General features: G+C 42.2%; 4 protein-coding genes across 4 annotated transcripts; 2 read left to right on the top strand and 2 right to left on the bottom strand.

Moving 5' to 3' along the window:
* The first annotated feature begins 576 nt into the window (after positions 1–576).
* syvn1 (synovial apoptosis inhibitor 1, synoviolin) lies at positions 577–9,251 on the top strand. Its single transcript, XM_003970099.3, has 16 exons — positions 577–875; positions 1,829–1,971; positions 2,092–2,184; positions 2,284–2,436; positions 2,537–2,585; positions 3,365–3,468; positions 3,616–3,742; positions 4,356–4,455; positions 4,575–4,640; positions 4,764–4,880; positions 5,738–5,895; positions 7,599–7,733; positions 7,823–7,972; positions 8,161–8,344; positions 8,447–8,544; positions 8,620–9,251. Exons 2-16 carry the CDS (start codon positions 1,837–1,839, stop codon positions 8,793–8,795), a joined length of 1,845 nt encoding a protein of 614 aa, XP_003970148.3. The 5' UTR covers positions 577–875; positions 1,829–1,836; the 3' UTR covers positions 8,796–9,251.
* A 653-nt stretch (positions 9,252–9,904) lies between these two features.
* On the bottom strand, positions 9,905–11,881 carry smim19 (small integral membrane protein 19). The gene is made up of 3 exons (XM_003970081.3): positions 11,612–11,881; positions 11,236–11,360; positions 9,905–10,535 (listed from the first exon to the last, which is right to left on the bottom strand). Exons 1-3 carry the CDS (start codon positions 11,743–11,745, stop codon positions 10,477–10,479), a joined length of 318 nt encoding a protein of 105 aa, XP_003970130.1. The 5' UTR covers positions 11,746–11,881; the 3' UTR covers positions 9,905–10,476.
* A 259-nt stretch (positions 11,882–12,140) lies between these two features.
* fam199x (family with sequence similarity 199, X-linked) lies at positions 12,141–16,468 on the bottom strand. The gene is made up of 8 exons (XM_003970080.3): positions 16,319–16,468; positions 15,487–15,669; positions 15,050–15,269; positions 14,760–14,918; positions 14,037–14,198; positions 13,712–13,886; positions 13,492–13,595; positions 12,141–13,182 (listed from the first exon to the last, which is right to left on the bottom strand). The coding sequence occupies exons 2-8, from the start codon at positions 15,663–15,665 to the stop codon at positions 13,009–13,011; spliced, it is 1,173 nt and encodes a 390-aa protein (XP_003970129.2). The 5' UTR covers positions 15,666–15,669; positions 16,319–16,468; the 3' UTR covers positions 12,141–13,008.
* A 198-nt stretch (positions 16,469–16,666) lies between these two features.
* commd5 (COMM domain containing 5) lies at positions 16,667–19,846 on the top strand. The gene is made up of 7 exons (XM_003970098.3): positions 16,667–16,906; positions 17,087–17,247; positions 17,973–18,001; positions 18,103–18,153; positions 18,337–18,432; positions 18,521–18,596; positions 19,503–19,846. Exons 1-7 carry the CDS (start codon positions 16,795–16,797, stop codon positions 19,602–19,604), a joined length of 627 nt encoding a protein of 208 aa, XP_003970147.2. The 5' UTR covers positions 16,667–16,794; the 3' UTR covers positions 19,605–19,846.
* Positions 19,847–19,903: the final 57 nt, after the last annotated feature.

Raw genomic sequence — 19,903 nt, 5'->3', positions numbered from 1 at the left:
TCAAACCCTTTCTTGAGGAATCTTTATCAGCAGTTATCCCCACAGTAATCTGGGGTATGATGTCCCACACTTGGGAATATTCTGCCAATCTTTTCTGGACATCTTCCCACGTTCGGTCAGGACGGACGGTGACCGTCAACATTTCCACATCTCTCCAAAAGTGTTTGATTGGATTTGTCAGGGCTCTGGCTGGTCTGTTAAGGACATTCGCAGACGTGTACACAAGCCGATCCTGTTTGTGTGCTTAGGAGCTTTGCCTCGATGGAAGGTGATTCATCTGAAAGCCCACTCTTTGAATTTTTACATTTAACTGAATGCTCCTAATATGTAGAAATGTATATTACGACAATATACAATTTTTATTGTTAGGCCTTATACTAAACATTCGTTCTTGATTTAATAATTTGGGTATAAGGCGTCTTTATTACTCTGAACGTATCCAAATAAAGACACTAAATTATTTCCGGGTGTTTCCGGGGTAACTTTTTATTGGTCCACGTCGGCACTTACCGTAATTATTCAAAATGGTTGGTTACGACATGCGTTAGAAAAGTTAACTGCAAAAAAGAAATTCTTACATGTGCTGGACAAAATAAAGTTTCTCGTAGTTCAGTTACTCTGCGAATATTATAACGTTATCCTTTCAACAAATAACAATACGCTGCGTCTTGTTTTTCATATTGTCTTGCGTGAAATTACCGTCCAAGCCGGATGTGAGGTGGCTCCCTGCGAGCAAGCCTGAGATAAAAACACGTAGCAAGACAAGCAGGGACGAGGATAATACATCTTCTGAAGGCTTACTACAAAAGAATGGAAATGTAATAGCTGTATATTTTTAGATATTGTCAGATAAGGCCATATTACCCAAGTACAAGGTAGGTTAACTCTTTTGTGACACGGATTCGGCAACACCAGCATAGTTCTGACAGCTGTATCGTTACTAGGTAGTTAGCTAATAGTAGCTAACATAATTAACTCAGTTGTATTTGATCAGGACCGTCTGCAAAGTAAACTTAAGTTATTAATACATATTTTACTTTTGTGGCGTACAACTAAGCCCTGACCATTGCGTTGGAAATCTCTCACAGGTTAGCGAGGTTGAAGAAACGTGATGATTCCTCGTTAGCTTCACAGTTAGCGAGTTAATTTTGAGTGAACTAAAAAGATAAATACCAAAGTTCGGGGTGATTACGGGCAACATGAAAATGATCCAAAAGCTCTAAGCGAGAGGCTCTTGGAAGTAACTTCTTGCAGTGTGCGCATTGCAAAGTCGAGGGCGTTATGGTTATGTACGTTCATTTAAAACAAGAAATCATTTTGCTTTCATTTTTGATTGGTTTTAAATGAAATGGCCTTAATTCGGAAGCAGTTGCCTCTCGTGTGAGATATAATTCTTAAGCCAAGTTTTAAGTTTCTGTTCAAGTGATGATTTCATATACTGTATGTAGAGCTCCCAAATCACCTACTGTGGTACTTGATCCAATACCCTTCCTTCCTTCCTTCCTTCCTTCCTTCCTTCCTTCCTTCCTTCCTTCCTTCCTACCCACCCCCATCTTGAACAGTACTCTCCTCTCTGCCACTGTGGACCCTAGGAGCTACTAGTTATTCTCCTAATTGTAGCTATATTCTACAGAACAGTGCAACAGGAGCCTCAGGGCAAGTGCAGTGACGACACGTCTTAATCTCAATCTCGAACCCGCCGTCTCCATATAGGCCAGTTTTCTGAAGTGGACACTCTACCCTAGAAATATAAATGACTTTAATAAGTGTTGCACCACTTTAACAAATAACATTGTTCTGTTTTGCTTCCCCTCGGCCATGTCTGCAGCCGAGTCCATGATGGTACGAGCAGTCTTGGTGACTGCCACCAGTCTGGCATTGACTGGGGCTGTGGTGGCACATGCTTATCTACTTAAACACCAGTTCTACCCAACTGTGGTCTACCTCACCAAGAGCAGCCCGAGCATGGCGGTAAGGCCAGTACAAAATAAAAGTCAAATCCTTAATGTGTTTTTAGGAAAATCTTTTTCTCACACCATTATTTTGAAAACGGAATTGAGCATTTGCCCTGTGGTTTTTCCACGCTGCCAGGTGTTGTATATTCAGGCCTTTGTGTTGGTGTTCATCCTGGGAAAGTTCATGAGGAAGGTCTTTTTTGGACAGCTGAGGGCGGCAGAAATGGAGGTACACTTCTGTCTGTGTTCATTCACGTCACTTGCCTTTTCTAAATGCCTCCTCTGGTTTGTTATTTGACCTATTTTTGCCATTGTTCAACACCGCCAGCATCTCATCGAGCGCTCCTGGTATGCAGTGACGGAGACGTGCCTGGCATTCACTGTGTTCAGAGATGACTTCTCTCCCCGCTTCGTTGCTCTCTTCACCCTTCTGCTTTTTCTTAAGTGCTTTCACTGGCTGGCTGAGGACCGGGTGGACTTTGTGAGTGATGCTCTTATTTATACTGATACTTCAAGGGCTAAATGCCACATCTTTGAACTAAAGCGTCTACAATTATTCTCTTTTTCAACTTTGTCATCAGATGGAGAGAAGTCCAAATATATCATGGCTTTTCCACTTCAGAGTATTGTGTAAGTCCAGTTTATCAATAGCAGGTCTCATTCTTTCTTCCCTCTGTGTTGTTGTTGAAATCTTTGCCTTTGCCTTTTCTAAATGGTCCATTGCTTCTCAACATCAGATAGGTGGAAAATAAAGTTGTATGCAAATCATTTCCTTTCACTACAGCTGCACACTGTTGCGCCATCAACGGGCTAGAGTTGACTTTAATTATGCTGCTGCAGCATTAACAGTGTCGTAGTGCTACTTTATAGCCCTATTTGTTCATTTTATGTCATTGCTCTTATATCTAAATTCGTTGGAAATACACACAGCCAGTATTGTGAATTTAGGGCAGATGATGGCTTGATCTTCAGGGCTTTCCTAGTTGGCCCATTGAAGTCTTCCAAGAAGAAACACTGTTGCTTTCACACAGTCTCTTTATACAGTATATGGGGTGAAATTAGGAGTTGAACATGCTGACATATTAATGGGGCTCTGTGATGCACTATATAAATTTGAAAGACAATGTGATGTTTGATTGAAAGATTCATATCATGTAAATTGAAATATTAGGTTCATTCTAAAAGTAGGTGTATGAATAAATGAAATATAAGTAATTAAAGCTAGTAGTGTGCTCCACTAATGTCTTCTTTGATGTTTGACCTTAGAGGGTTGGATTCTGTATGTAATGGAAAATGTCACAGATTTCCCAGGGAATGAGCCTGGGCTACACATCAGCCTGTCACATGACTGCTCCTCCAACAGATACATTCCTCACTGGGTAAAGTTTTCTTGTTCACTCTTGTTGCAGCTCTCTTGGGGATGTTGGGTGTTCTGGATTTCCTGTTTGTCAACCATGCCTGTCACAGCATCCTCACCAGAGGAGCATCAGTCCAGCTGGTTTTTGGATTTGAGGTTTGCCATTAGTTTCACTTCTATTTTGCAAGAAACACAACTTCAGTTTTTGCGAGGTCATTTTTATTTAGCAAAGCTACAATAAACTGTCATGTCCTAATTTAGACATAAAAAGCACAAAATGTCTCTTTTCTATTTATCCTTTAGTATGCAATCCTGCTGACCATGGTGCTGACAACATTTATCAAATACCTTCTGCACACTATCGACTTGAACAGTGAGAATCCCTGGGAAAATAAGGCTGTCTACATGCTCTATACTGAGCTCTTCACAGGTACTGTATATAACGATGAAGTCAGGCATTTACATGCACTGCTACTGAAGTCAATAAAACTTACAGTCAGCCCTTTACACTTTACATGTTAACAGTTACTCACTGATTCAATTGACAGTATTATATTACAGCAATCATAGGTCAGTTAATTGGTGGTGTATCAGGTGCACTTAAGGGTCTGTTGTGTCATCATCACATGGCTTCTCACCAAACATGAATTATGGACGTCCGGAAGTGCTGCACCTGCTGGACTGATGCTCTGACTCCAACTCGGCCAAAGATAAATAGAACTGAAAGAGCGTTTGAGCTCAAACTTCGTGTGTTACACCAGAATAGAGGAACGGGCCAAAGTATGAAAAGCTTGTGGAAACTCAAGTTGGGTCAAGACACTGCTGCCAAATTTTGGCTGAATTTAGATGTTTTAAGTAAAATCAGTTCGGGGATTGATCCAACCATTTAATCACTGGAGAGATTATGGTACCCACTAAACTGCAGTTGCATTTTCCATGATCCCAAATGTCAACCGAGTTATTCGTCTGCGCTGTTTTGCTTTGGATGGTGCGTAATGTAAAATAAAGTGGAAGCAGTGCTCACTTCTCACTTGGTCCTGCAGGTTTCATCAAAGTTCTGCTGTACATCGCCTTCATGACCATCATGATAAAGGTCCACACCTTCCCACTGTTTGCCATCCGGCCCATGTACCTGGCTATGAGGTAAGTTTCCTGTTTGTCTCTGTATCTTTATTGATTCATTGTTTTCTGTTTTAATACATTTCTTTCTGAAACGTGTTTGGCCATGTTTTTATTGTGCTTGTTTGCCTTTTTTTCCTCAGGCAGTTCAAGAAAGCTGTGACAGATGCTATCATGTCTCGCAGAGCCATTCGCAACATGAACACGTTGTAAGGATTATTCCCTGATCACAAGTTGAAACTCTCAGTTTTCAGTTTGCCTTTTTTGTTGAAAGCATTGATGGATCTGCTCGCTGAAGGTCTGGATTCTCTCCTTTTCTGTTGTGCCTTCAGGTACCCTGATGCCACCCCTGAAGACCTGCAGGCTTCTGACAACGTCTGTATCATCTGTCGCGAGGAAATGGTTACTGGAGCCAAGAAACTGCCTTGTAACCACATTTTCCACTCCAGGTAAGTTGCGGTCACAAACTTGATCTTCAATAAATAAGGGTTAAATAAAGCAGGAATTATCTTTGCTTCAATGATAAGCAATTGGGGAACAAAAAAAAACGATGTGCTAAGACGTTACAGATGGTGCGGGACACGCCAAATGGACCGGGTCTGTAAATATTTACAGACTTTTACAGCCGAGACAAAGCGGGTAAAACATGCCCCAATAAAATCACATTAGGATTAACTTAAAGAACAGATGTGGTACTGGTGATTAGTCGTTATCATGACTTTACGATGGCAATATAGCAGAAACGTTGTTGTAATTTTCATAATTAATATAAAGACAGACCTGTTTTTATTATAGAAAAACCTAAATTATTAACTGCATGCAGCCACATGTATGTTCTGTCCTGCAATGATGTCATTGGGCTGTTTACATGAACTTAGAAAACTGTGAGTACTCATGTAATTGCAGAAACTGGATCTGACTCGTTTACATGACTTTCAGAAATGTGATGATAGAAATATCTCAATTTATATGATTTAGTCCCTTTATAGGATTTCATAAGGAATAGTGATGTGAGACTTTGTAAAAAGTATATTTTTTCACATTTCAAAAGAACAAAAGTAATCAGATAATGGGTGAGAATCAGAAACCTGCCTTTATTTGTTAATGCGTATTACATTCTGCTGTTTACAAGATCGCTAAAGTAATCTGACACCTCCAGGAATGATCAGATTTTTACTGTCATGTGAACAGGCGTAAAAATGAATCAGGGACTGGCTCTTGTGTATCTGCTAATTCATCACTAAACGTGGCCATTTGCTCTTATAAAGCCTGAACTAATGCCGTCCTTTTCCTGTGCTCCCCACAGCTGCCTGCGCTCCTGGTTTCAGAGGCAACAGACTTGTCCGACCTGTCGAATGGACGTGCTCCGGGCCTCTAATAACAATCAGACCCCAGCGCAGCCACAGGCACAACCCCCTCTTCCAGCAGGCCCTCCAAATGCACCCGCAGCTCCACCGGCTAATGGTGAGGCAGAGCCAGAATAAAAAAAGCATCTAACTCTTCAGAGGGACAGCGTGGAGGGGTCATGGGCACGTGGGCTGTCTTGGGTTGCTCCAGTTTCCTCCTGTGGGCCTGCTGCGTTGCCTTTGGAGCTATTGGCTAATTTAAACCGGCCTTGGGTGTGAATGAGGGTGTGAATGGTTGTCTGCTTCTGTATGTTAACCCTGCAATGAGCTGGTGACTCCAGCTGTGTGGCTCAGACCTGGAGGCACCTGGGACAGGTTCCTGTACAACCCATTAAAGGGAAAAGTGAGAGGATTGAGAGTTCAGTTTATGTGGCATCACAGTACAAGCGATGGTCAAGTGTCCACTAAAGCAGTGGTCCCCAACCTTTTTATCACCGCGGACCGGTCAGCGCTTGACAATTTGACCCGGGGGGGTTGAACTGTCGGATAAGTGTGCCCTCAAAGGCTCACAAGCGCTACTCTCTCCTACTCGCTACGATAACGTGTAAACACCCCTTCAAAATAAGCTACAGATACGCTACAAAGACGAATATAAAGGACATTTTATTTTCATGAAAGTTTTAACTCGCCATAATGACAAATCAATGGGAGCCCTGCGCTTGTTTCTCTGCAACGAGACGGTCCCATCGGGGAGTGATGGGAGACAATGACACCCCAAGTGTGCTGCTTATGCCCAGTCTACTCCATTGTTTTGTTTTAGTTGCTGTCACCGCAGAAAATCCCGCTTCACACAGATAGAATGTCGGAAATGGCAACCGGGTTTTCAGTGCTGAGGTGGCGATTTCAGGGTACTCTGCCGTGACTTTAATCCAGAATACTGGAGCACCAGGTACGATGCTCTCAGTGCGTTCACATTTACTCATGTGGGGGCCCTTCTTCTGCCCATCGTGTTCCTGTTTTTTTTCTTTCAAAATACTCCAGCGGCTTGTCTTCTAAACTAGTGTGATGTGGCGAAGTAGTTTTGAAAGCTTCATAGCCTCATTAGCAAGCCGGCCACCATAAATTATGCAGAGTGGGCTCGGTATCACCTGCTGGGTTAAGTCCATATTTTCAGTAGAACTCATGATATTGTCTGTTAAAAGCTCTTCTCCCGTCTCTTGATTGGGGCTGTTCTTTTTCCCTTTTTTTTTTTAAAAAGACGTCTGTTTCTTACTCATTTTGCTCGTTTGTGGGTTCAATTTTGGCGCTTAAGACGTAACCAAGAGAATCCAGTCATTTCCCAAAATGTTTTTCAAAATAAAAGATCATTCAGACTCAGCTAATGCATAAAACGGAAATATTTAATTATTTCTTGTGCGGCCTGGTACCAATTAATCCGGAGGTTGGGGACCGCTGCACTAAAGGACGGACGGTGGGAAGAAGGGACAGGACAGACAGTGACAGCTCTGTGAAGAAGCCTGAAGAATCAGAGGGGTTAAAACCACCGGAGAGCTGAACATCCATAGAAAGCTGCTTGTTGGCAACCTCTCCGACCTGCTATAAAAGGAAATGTGCTGTGCTGTGCACGTTGCAACGTGTGTCAGGTCCATAAATGTTTGGTGCACACAGGCCACAAAAGGCTTTTTTTCCAGCCACGGTAAAAAAAACAAACTCCAAAAAACCCATTTTTTAAAGCCAAGCTGTGCAATAGTCAACAGTCGGTCATAATATCTGGGGTCCAATGTCATAAAGGACAGTTAATCACTGACTTTTCTTCTGTAGTTCCTGGTATGTTGCCTGGTTTTCCACCTGGGATCTTCCCATTTTGGGGTCCCTTCCCAGCGGTGCCCCCTCCGGCGGCTCCTCCAGCTGCTGCTGATGCTCCACAGAGCAGCACAGAGGCTCCGCAGGCATCTGGTGAGCATTTACCCTTTTCCTGCCAGAAAGAAGAAAACCAAAAAGCCCAACTGGGTTGAGTTTATTTTGCATCATGTCCTTTTTTCCAGGTTCCAGTCAGCCCTCGTCGTCAAACGCAGACACTGGTGCTGCCGCCGCCCCGCAGGGACCATCAGTGCCAGGCTTCCCCTTCTCCCTGCCTCCCCCTGCCCCCTTCCCCGCTGCACCATGGGCACCGATGCCACCACTTCCTCCCTTTAGTAAGCACATCCACTGAGACCCATCTGAACAATAAGACCTCTTACCTTTAGAATAGATTTGAAATTACTCAATGTGCTAGAAGTGTTTTATTTAAAAGCATGCAGCGGGGGACCTTTATTGGAACATGGTTGTCTGCTTAACCGCTGGTTTATCAAAGTAAAAGTGGATTTTATTTTGTCTCGTCCAGTGTCATCAATGCCTCCTCCTCCCCCTTCTCTGTCTCAACTGTCCGAGGAGGAGCTGAGGGACATGGAGGCGGAGGGACGGCGGGGGCTGGAGGCCAGGCTACAGTGTCTCCAGAACATCCACACCCTCCTGGACGCCGCCATGCTCAACATCCACCACTACCTCAGCACCGTCACCACACTCGCGTAACTGCCACTCTTTCCCCTTGAAGTCAAAGGCAAATCAAGTATTTACACAATTTGATTAAACGCTTGAAATCTTCATTGTCCGTCTGCTGTTGATTCCAGTCCTCCCCGTGCTGACGGCGGGCCAGATGTCAGTACCAGTCACATCCATTCCTCCCCTGTGGTTGGCAGTAGCACAGATGTGGAGGACGCTCCCAGCTGTGAGTACGCAAAACAAGTCAGCCAAGGCCGCAACGCAGAGAGCCGCCCAGCTAAGGATCTTTTGTCCTCTCTAGCTGAGCTGCCTCACGCAGCCGAAGATGCGGCCGTTTCCTTGGATACGGAAAGACAAACGGCGGACGAAGGAGCAGCGGCGGACGAGGAAGGAGAACCGAGCGCCGCCGAACTGAGGCGGCGCCGCCTTCGCAAGCTGGCGTCATCGCCGTTCACTCCTCCTCCTCCAGAGAACTGACCCACACACACTGACTCACTTTTCTCTGGACCAACGGGAATTCCGAGCCGGTTGCTTGGTTGCCTCTTTGCGCCGCGACAGTGCAACCAGATGGGAGAGGAATTTTGATTTGGAACTTTGGGTGTGAGTTTGGATTTGTGTTGGCTAGTTTTATTGTCAGTGATGGATTTGCTTGTACTTTAGTTTGATTCAGTTCTCTTCAGTATAAAAGTTCTTCCCTTTGACCACATCGACATGTTACACAAGACCTGGATCAGTGACGGAGCCTGGCCCAGGTCCTCTCGACGGACGATGCCCAGCTACTCTGGCTTTGGCTTTCTTCTTCAGCGTTTGTCTCTTCCATCCATCCTCTGTAGACATCATAACGTGGATTTCTTTGATTGTGTACATACTGTAAAGACTTTCAATAAGAGGATCTGTACATATTGCAGAATAAATTGATCAATTTAAACTGCAGCAGCTCATCCTGGAAACTGTTTTTCATCTCCCCTAACTGTTGGAACGGTTAAAAAGAGGGTGCTTCCTCCGCCACCCCAGTCGGCCTTTATCCCCATCACTAAGAGGATAAATAGGCTTTGTTAGAGGTAGATGGTCCTAGTTAAACATCAGAAAACTGTTGGTGTCTGCTCTTCCCGTGGCTCGGTTATACAAATACAACAAGGTTTTTTCAGTGTTTACATCATATCCTCCAAACAGTGAAGACTCTTCAGAGAAAACATATTTATTATCCAACTGTTTCGCTGCCACCTGTCAACACCTTAAGCATCCAGAATACGTCCTGAAACGTGAGCTTTTGATGCTGACCAATATAGATTTTAAAATGGAGGAACTGGTGTCCAAAGCCAGAAAAGCTTTGCAGCAACATAAATAAATCACTTCTGCATCCAACTCAAAAGCATAAAATCAGTGGTTCCATCTGAATAGCTTCATTTACTCAAATCTGGGGAAAATATATTCAAATTAATCTCATTTTTTCAAATCAATCGGGAACCTTAAAATCAAAATATGGACCCAGTTTTGTCAGTGTCTTTAACTTTACTCACCAACACTGCAAAACCATCTTTTCAATCCCTGAAACCACCTTTGTAGCACTGAAGGAAAGAAATTGCTCAGCTTAAGAATATTTATTCACAATCTGGCATCATTTGAGCAGTTCAGTGGAAAAAAAGTTCTCTTCAAGCAAACTGTTGTGCATTGACCCACTGCAATTGCAAATGTCATTCACAGCCTTTACACAGTTTAGAGAGCACACACAAATATGAAACGGTGACAACTGGTAATACTGGTTCACAAATAGTTAGCACTTCTAGTTCTCATGCTGTGTTCGTGCTCATCAACAGTGTCACATTTTATGATCCACCCAACCCTGTTATAAATAAATGGAAGCGATCAATGAAAAATGGATCAACCTTTTTTTATTTTATTATGCAAAATTAAAATAATCTAATAATTAAAAACAAAAGAGACCAGCTTGAATCTATTTTAAAGGCTTCTGTAATATATACAAGGAAACTTTAGATTTGATGTAGGCGTATCATTCTGGAACCAACATTTCCGGCCACAAACTCGGCTCTAGCACACAAAATAGCTGAGGAGGAAACACCATAAGATCAACGCAGCTCTTTCCAAAAGGAACCAGGACAGCAGTTCTGGTCCGAGTGTGTCCCAATATGAAGTGCTGTCATTCCATGGAGAGCTGCACGCTGTCCCCCTGGCTCTGCTGCTGCTCAAATTTCCTGGCTTAATGACACATGAGAGGAAAAATGATTTAGATTAGCAAATCAAACGAGGAGTTTAAAGTTATATATGAGAGCTAAGGCCAGGTCCAGCTACAAAATGGTAGCACATTATAATTCAGCCTTCTACTTCCCAGAACTTTCCACCTTGTGTAACTTCCACGTGTCGATATTAGTGGTTCCTCCAGCTACTTAAATGACCCACAGTCCTGTTCGTGTCCAGGTAAGGAGACATGCAGCAGCTGCCCCGTGTCCTCTACTCACTCTGCCTGGGGACGGGTTCTGATCTGTGGGTGCTTGAGTTGGTCAGGTCCAGTTTCGCTAACATTACATTAAAAAGTTGAGCCGACCACCATAATGAAATGAAGGACCAGGTTATTCCATCAAAGGATATTTATTCCCCGCTGCCACAGAATAGTTTTGTGCTGAATTTTTAGGTCGTGGGAGAGTTTGAGGCTCATCATCAACTTGTCCTCTCCTTGTTTGATTTTGACTTTTGTGTTTGACTTTTACATATTTATCTAGTTTGATCCTTTTCTCTTTGTATTGTTATCGGTACCTGGAACCACTGTTTACTTGCATTGTGCAACATTTTGGTCAACTGAGGCTATTTTGCAATGTACTAAATGAATAAACTTGACACCGAATCGAACGCGCACGGTGCTAGTGTGTTTCTGTGCGTGTTTCCAGATCACAGTGCTCACCCAGGGAGTACATTTCCAGCTGTTGACGTAGACGGACCTTCTGCAGGCTGTCATAGAAGTTTGGTTCCGTGTTGTTGCCAGCGGATGGAGGCAGCGTGAAGATGCGCATGATCTTCCTCTTGTTTCTAAATCACAGTAGAAGCGAGAGAAGACAATCATAATAACTGTTATAAATATACATTACTCTGGCGGTTACATGCAGCAATATATTAAATATCAACGTCATAACGCCGCAACAGCCATCATTTTATTACGTCGTAGGCACCGATGGGAAATAATGTGATAGAAATGACAATTTAAATATCCGAGGCGGACAAAAAGATATGATTACATGCTGACTTAATGCAAACTTGTTAATTAAAGATAAACTGCTTACTTTTTCGCGTATATCAGCAACCCAAAGCTAACCAGGATAACTAGCAGATAAACATTGGTGGCTTCATTCCAGGCTTCGTGCAAAGAATAGTCAATGTCCCCGGGCTCGTTGCCCAAAACACCATGAGCACCCATTTATAATCGATTATAAATGGGAATTACAGACACAAGGATAAATCTACCGACTGAGAGGAACTAATGAGGAAAACAACAACTGATACAGGCGACGGCGGGATATAATTGCGGTACATTCGTGTTTTACTTTATTTCCGGTTCCCATTTTTGTCCCGCCCCCATCGGCCTCTGATTGGCTGTCTGAAGGATCTTAACTACGTAATCATTTAATGTAATTTCCTGAGGGTCTCTCGCAGTGTAAAAACTGGTTAGGTGCGTTTCTGCTTTTATATTTATACATATTAATTCACTGAGGAAGTCAATTTGCTTTTTGGAAAATAACTCCATTTTCAATATAAGAATATATATCAGGTAAATACAGGCAAAAAGAAATCATGACCAAGGTAACACTTCTGAAAGCTGTTATGCAGTTATTTATTTATAACATATATGTTATCTGTATTATGATGCATGTTGTCTCAAAGACCACATTGTTACAAGGTTTAGGGCGACCATTGGAACATGCACGGCTTCAGTGCTCCCTCTAAGCCTAAAGGATGAGATGGAACCATGACTTCCAACAGACAGACCTGCCCAATTTCCCTCACATCATCATTCTTACAAGATTTTTTTTTTTTTTAAAATTAGGCCTGAAGTTTCAATGAACATTATTCCACTAACCCAAACCGCCCAAGTAAGATTGAAATAATCACCCCCATTTCTTCATATCATAGGCAAAAACCTTTCTTTTCCTCTTTCCTTCAGTCTTTAAAAGCTTCAGTGGCCCTTGACCTGTCACACTATCAGGCATGTCAAACTCAGTCCTCGAGGGCCACGATCCTGCCGGGTTTTCTATCCCACTGAATCCTCGAGGACTGAGTTTGACACACGTGCTCCAGAGGTTACCTTCTCCTAAGTGAACAGCATACAGGCAGATGTGTGTCATCCAACAGAAGTAGCATCTCCTGACAATCATCACACCAACTCTGCAGTAAGTGTTAATGCGTTAGCATCCATGAGCAAGTCTTTGACATATCGAGCAAAGGTGACTCATTAGGTGTCTGAATTGCCAGCAGCTCCTTTATGGATGTCAGGCAGACAGTTTTATTCACTACATTTGCCACAGCTGTAGTCATGATGGTACTGACTGTGCTAACACAGAAAAGCTAACGAGTAGCCACTACAAGCTCTAACTGCTATCTACCATCATTCAAAGGCTTATGAGGTTATAGGTGGATTAGTACCAGGGCAGGCATAGAGGGAGCACTGATTGATTCACTAGTGTCACATCAGTATGTCCAAGTCATCACAGTGGTCATCCTCCTCCGTCACTCTCAGGGACAACACCTCCTCGTTCAGAAACAGTCCACTCAGGCGCTCTTTGCGAGCCTGCCGCTGCTCTTTCAGCTGCCGCTTCCGAAGCGCCTTTTGCTGAAGTTTACGTTGCTTCGATCGTTTCTGAAAGACGGCACAACAAAACATTCACACATGATATTTAGAATAACTATCTGAACAAGACGCTAGTGTTTGACTGGAGCTACACTATCAATTATCCATCTTAAATATCCCCCCTTTAATTACTATCAACAGGTTTTCCTTTTAGCTATTACTTTTTGTACAGCAATTTACAGTCAACATGTTACTGAAAAACCTCTCACAGTCAGCTGAATTTCTCATTAGGGAATGGAAAAATATGTCACATATGTTCACTGGTGATTGGGTGGAGTAGTTTTAAACATTTTCAAACCCGAGGATCACTTTTCTTACTTTAGAATCTCGTATACGCTCTGCAGCGCTGGAAAGGTTCCCATCACTGTAAGCTCTGCTGATGTTAGCCACGCTGCTCCCCCCACACGATGACGCGATACCACCTAGGAACAGGAGGAATTATTGGGATTAGAATTGGTCAGAAATAAGTAAACTATGTCAACGGACCATGTGCTAGGATTAAAAGACTTGACTGCGACTTCAACATGAATGACCTCACCTGCTACGGCGTTGGATGTTGTCGAGCCAGTGGAGGAGCTAGCAGAGCTGACCATGCTAGCATTACTACTGCTAGCCCCACTGACACCACTGGTGCTCGCGCTACTCCTCTTCCAGCTTTCTCTAGTGCTGCTGGCTCGCTGTCTGGGGCTGTGCTCCCTGATATAGTTGCGTACCTGATGTCACGATGACAAGATAAGAATTAGATGGAAAAGAAAAAGTGGACACACTTCCAGATGTTGAGCTTGATTAGAGAGCAGCTGGAGTAATATTTGTTTTCTTTCCTTCCAATCATTCTGACTATAGCTTTGGTTGCTAATACCCACCTGTTTAAGTTTTTCATCAGTGAGGCAGTTGAGCTCTATGATGAACTCGCTGTCTGTGGGGGAGATCTGAGCACAGGGGTCGATGATCTTGATGATGTCTAGCTGTTCCCTCAGGCCCATCTCTGTGCTGACCTTCCGACTCAGATACTCGATGTACTCCACCTGTAAGGAGGAAATCATAGCTCATTTGTTCTGGATTTTCTGCTTGAGATATTCTTCATACAGTCATGGAAACCAGTATCTTAATGCTAGTGTTACATTTTCAATGCACGTTTAAAATGACTCCTCTAGCCGGGAATGTGCATTTAGTTGAGAGAAATGTAAAGGGACATTAATAACAATGCCAATAATGCAACTGAGCACATTTGTGTTGAATGTACTGAAAACAATCGAGTATCGATCCCAGGTACCGGTTTTGGGACGATACCAGCCTTATTTCAAAGTATTGGCCCTCATAATGGCTGACAATATCAGTCTCAGATACACAAAGCAAAGAATAAATTTGTGTTGAGTAGAGTTCTTTGCCAGAAGATGGCAGGGCCACAGGGTGACATCACACATCGTCTCGACTTAATTTACCGATCAATGATGGCACTGACCTCTTGAAAATTTTTGCTGCCATTGCCCCTAAAAATCTGTATCGGTACACAGTCTGACAAAAGGGGTACTGAAAATCGAAAATCTCCAATAACAATAAGAATAATGCACAAATGCATGTTTTACCTGTTCATCATTAGTCATGGAACTCCATGGCAATTCATCCAGATTGCGGTGAGGCGGGGGCTTAGGCTTCCTCTTGGAAATAAAACAGGGTGAACTTGGAATGCTTGGTATGATATCAGACAGGACGTCGCTGCCACTGGTGATGTCACTTCCTGGTAACTGGAGACACAGCAAAGAATACAAAATGCAATGAGAAATTTTGTAGCAAATGATTATCATTTTAATTGTGCAAGATCAAAGTAAATTGTACAATAAGCGTTTCTCCAATGCTAAAGTGGCAAACAACCAACCTGCCATTCAAACTCGCTGTCGGACCAGTCCCAGTAAGTGCTAATGGAGGAGGAGACGTCGCTGCACACACTACCCTCTGGAAAGAGGTCCAGAGACGTCAGATCCTGGTCATCCAAAAGGGAGTAGCAGTCATCCTGGTCCCCCACTGACACAGAGGAAAAGAGCTCCTCACTGCACTCTGAGCTGGCAACGCTGGTTCCACAGGACGTCAGGTTCCATCTGGGGAAGACAGCAGCCAACTGTCAATAGAACCTAAACCATGAAATGAGTTCTGGAATGCTGCATATTGCCCCCTATTTTACTTAAAATGGATGAAGATGGCTTCTACTCTGGCAACTTTGGTGTGAGTGGGAATACTTTTTCCATTCCTATCCATATTTTTGGGATTAATAATGTCCAAGTCGATGGCAAACACAGTTGGTCAGGTTTTACTTGCCTATTAGTGTGGAAACGATGTAAAGGGTCCGTTCTGTGACAAGATGAGAGCTGACAGCCAAAGTCACTGACATCGAGGGTTCCCACATCGCTCAGGTTGGCTCTTTGGGAAAGGAGAGGGAACGGCTCCTCCGGGGCCAAAAACTTCTCATACAGAGATTCAGACATGGTTTTAGACATAGACCTGCAAAAGAAACACAAAACTGTCATTTCACCATATCTATTAAAGCAGACTAATGTGCATAGTTGTTAAAAAAGGCCAAATATCTTTCCATGGCTGGAAAACTAAAGCGGAATGTTTGAAAAGAAACCAAAAGAGTTTGTAAGAAATAATGTCAAATTGGAAAAGCTAATTAAGAGTGCATTTAAACTATTTCAATAACAGTGTCTAACTGGTAATAACTAGTTGGCATTTAGATAACCGAAATCTCTTTTTAAATGGACGATATGAAGCCAAACTGGACCTGAAAATGTTCTACTGAAGATGGCGAAGCTCTTCGGAAAACACGTAAATCACGTACGGGCAGCTGCTTTTAACGCCAACGCTACTTTCGGTGTAAACAATGCGTTTGTGTAAGAGGACACACAGGTGAGAATCCAAAAATAAGATGTAGTTATTAAGTACAACTAGTGTGCGAACTACACGAAAACACAAGTCTTTGCGATCCCAACGTTACAACGTTAGCCCTGTGCTAACGTAGCTAATGTCTGCCTATCCTTTACAGAGCCAGGAAACTATTTTTCTGGAATCTTTACTAATTCCGACTTCTCTTGGAAGCAGCTTGGAAACTTCAAATTGTCACCTTCCATAGCTGGCTGCATTAGAAACGTACCTTTCGTTGTGAAACGGTCATGTCTACGACCTCCATTTGCAATTTGATTCTTTAACAGATTATCAGCAGAAGCACCGCGAGACTACACAAGAAAATACGTCATATGACGAGAACACAGATCCTCCTCATCAGCGTCTTCTTCTTCGATCCATTTGAGCAGCTATTAATAGTAGAACTCTTTTCATTGTCAAGTCAATTGATTTTTGAAAACGCAATTTTCACTTAATACTGCACCACATTTTAGTCAGTCCACGTGTCTATAAACATTTGAATATTTTGACATCGAAATAAAGTATTTTTATTTATTTCATTACCAAAACATTCCTTCGCTTCGCCGCATTGCGTCACTTCCCTTTTGCGACGGAAATAACTGCCCGTCATGTGATAAATGTGAAACGTAACATACATTTTAGCTGTTGCTCTCTTCAAATTATTTCTCTTTTTTTTCATCCGTATGTGCAGTATTTCACTGCACAATGGCCACAAAGGACAGCACCTTTTTAGGAAGCAGAATACCTCCAGAGGTAGATTCACTGTCGAAAAATCTAAAGGATGTGGACCAAGAAACATTCAGGAAAATACTGAAAGGTAAATACAAGTGATGCGACGATAGGAAAAAAAACATGAAGTGAGTCGTGCTACGTATTAGCAGCTGCAGGTATGAGGTTATAAATGCAGCAAGAAATTAAAAACATCGTGAAAAACAGTGTTCAGCTGCAGGTATGAAGCACATAATGGAAGTGTATAAGGTGTGTGTTGTGTGTGCAGTCGTGGTCAGCGCTCTGGAGGGGAAAGACTGCAGGGAGGCCATGAAGACGGTTGCAGATAACACTTCCATCCCTCACGACAGGCTCAGTCACGTCGTGGCGGGGATGTACAGAGTCCTGACTGAGGCTACCCGCATCCCCACATCATCACTTAAACAGGAGGTAGGGGGATGTTTTAATGTGCTGGGGCATATATATTTATGATATGTATTAACTGTGCGTGTCTTTATTCCACTACACTGGTCAGGATTCTTATTTTTATCAATCAAGCTGTGGTAGATGAGAACCTGGGGAGGTGTGAGTGTGTTACTGGCCACAGGAAAACATGGCAATTACAAGGGTCTGCAGTTGTGACCTTATTTTAGCTGATGTGGCTACTTCAGATTTTTGCCCGATTCTATAGTTCTTGCTGCAAAAACAACAGTGTTGTTTTAGTTCATTTGAAATTGGGTTGAGAGGGAAGTTTTATTAGAACCATCTCAGGAAATTTAACAATAATAGTGATTTGAGCACAGTGCAGGAAGAGTGTTTGTGTCACTATGAGCTCAGGGCACCACTTCAACACTGTGCACGTGATGGATGATTTTTCATGTTACCTTTCCATTTCCACAGCAATGAATAGACACACTTACAAATTCTTTAGCATGTTTTTGAATTGTGAATAATCATGATTCATTCACAGAAACAGTGTGAATATTCTTATAATCCCCCATAAATAATAATTTGACATTGCTTACTTTTTGTCATGAATATTATTTTTGTTGTAAATCTGAAACAGCTTTGTCCAAATGTGCATTAACATTGTTCTTCTGAAATAAAGACAATTGTGTGATATTTTAATGGATTAAATTCTTAATCCTCACTTCCTGTTTTTTGTTGCTCTTCAGGTCTTCAAAGAGGATCTCAGAGAACTGAGGTAAAGACATCACATATTACACTCTAGATGCACAAATAGGTTATTTATTTAGATTCCACAAGTTTTGATTGAGGAATCTATTTTTGTCCCCTTTTCACCAGGATATCTGAAGACTTTATCACCGATTTGGCAAGTGTGGTTTTTGGCAATCGGTAGGTTGAGTTTACATCCTCATACTTTTATTCATTCGCATTGTTAGTCGGTCAGTATCTGACCCAGACATCTCTAAATTTAGATGGGTCAAATTCCCCTTTTGAGGTCATTTGCTTTGTAAAATGATTTTTTTTCCTCAAAACATTCAAGTCACTGTCTTACAAAGCTTTTGTCACTTGAAGACGTGCAGCTTTAGAAGCAGCATTGGCCATGAACGATCCCCACTTCCCCACTATGGAAAGCTTGAGATGGAGAGTGGATGTAGCCATTTCCACAAGGTAAAGACCACTTGTCTGATTTTGACATGTAGCCTTTCTAACAAAGTGTAAATTAGATTTATTACAGCCGTACTGTTTGTCCTCACAGTGCTTTGGCCCGCGCCCTGCAGCCTTCCGTCTTGATGCAGATGAAATTATCAGATGGGAGTTTTCAGAGCTTTGAGGTACATAATATGGTCTTTTTACAATTTTCAAATTCAATACATATCATCTTAGATTCGGGGTTTGTTTAAATTGCATTATCATTGATTTTGGTTTTATACAAGTTATTTTCCACAAATGTAAACTTGAGGTCGTTTTTTGAATTCTGCAACACTACCCTCTAGAGGTTTAATTGAAAATGACACATTGTCAAAGTGTACAGAAGATAGTGAGTTTGAGGGACTTTTATTTGAGGCACAACTCAAGCTTCCCTCATGTTGTCAATCCAGCAATGTTGGGTTTTCTCCCTTGAGCTACGCCAGTTTTATCATGGTCTGAATGAAGGAAGATGTCAGACAACCAGAGTGGGTTTCATTTATGCTTCAGTTGCTGCTTCATCATTACAATAAGAACTTGTGCCTTTATGGATGTCTTACAGGTGATAAAATTTAATGGTAAGGTGTGGAACCTAGTTTTAGAGCCCCAGTAGACCCTCAATTGACCGTTGTCCAGTGAGGTGGTAATATTGACAAGAATTACTATGATTAACTGGAGTCTGCATTTAGCTTGATCTCAGCAGGATTCACAGTTGTACCAGATGTAGGTGCAACAACAGAAACATGCAGTTGTTAATTATTTGCTCTGATAAACCGATATAACAATTCAGAGTGCAACATTTCAATTACCGGGGATGCAACTGAAGGCAGATTCAGCACAAAAAAAGCATCAAATAAATTGTTTGAGCAAAATTATTATTTGTGATAACACAGCATCTCACTAAATATAAGCAAAAACTTTCCAACAGGTTCTTTCAAAATGTGTTTTGTCGCCTTTTGGCTCTTCGATCTGAGATTCCTTAGATTTACTTAAATCACCTATGTATAAAAATATGTGAATCGTCTGTGTGATACTGTTGTTTTCCTGTTCAGGTGCGTATGTCTAGATTCCAGGAGCTTCGCTACAATGTGGCTTTAATTCTGAAGGAGATGAATGATCTGGAGAAGAAAAGCATTCTCCAAATTCAAAGCTGAATTTCCCCTGCAGGGTTGTAAATAAGTCTGGATGTTGCGTGATAATAAAACCTGTCTGCCATGATGCTGCGCCCTGACGGCGTCCACTGATCTGTTTCTAAAGTCACATCATCTCCAACAATTTCTGGCCTTGGTTAAATATAAGAGGCAAATGGCCATTTATTCACTACTTTTAGATTTTTCTATGTATGTACCATGTTTGTCCAATTTATTTTCAAAAAATGTAAATTTATAAACCAGAATTCTGAGTCTGCAGCTTTAATTCAGACAACTGAGATGTTTCGCGGTTCATCAGGAAT

Source organism: Takifugu rubripes, chromosome 14, assembly GCF_901000725.2.
Source record: "Takifugu rubripes chromosome 14, fTakRub1.2, whole genome shotgun sequence".
Taxonomy (NCBI): Eukaryota; Metazoa; Chordata; class Actinopteri; order Tetraodontiformes; family Tetraodontidae; genus Takifugu; species Takifugu rubripes.
Note: the sequence above shows the minus strand (reverse complement) of the source record. Positions and strands in the feature narration are given on the sequence as shown.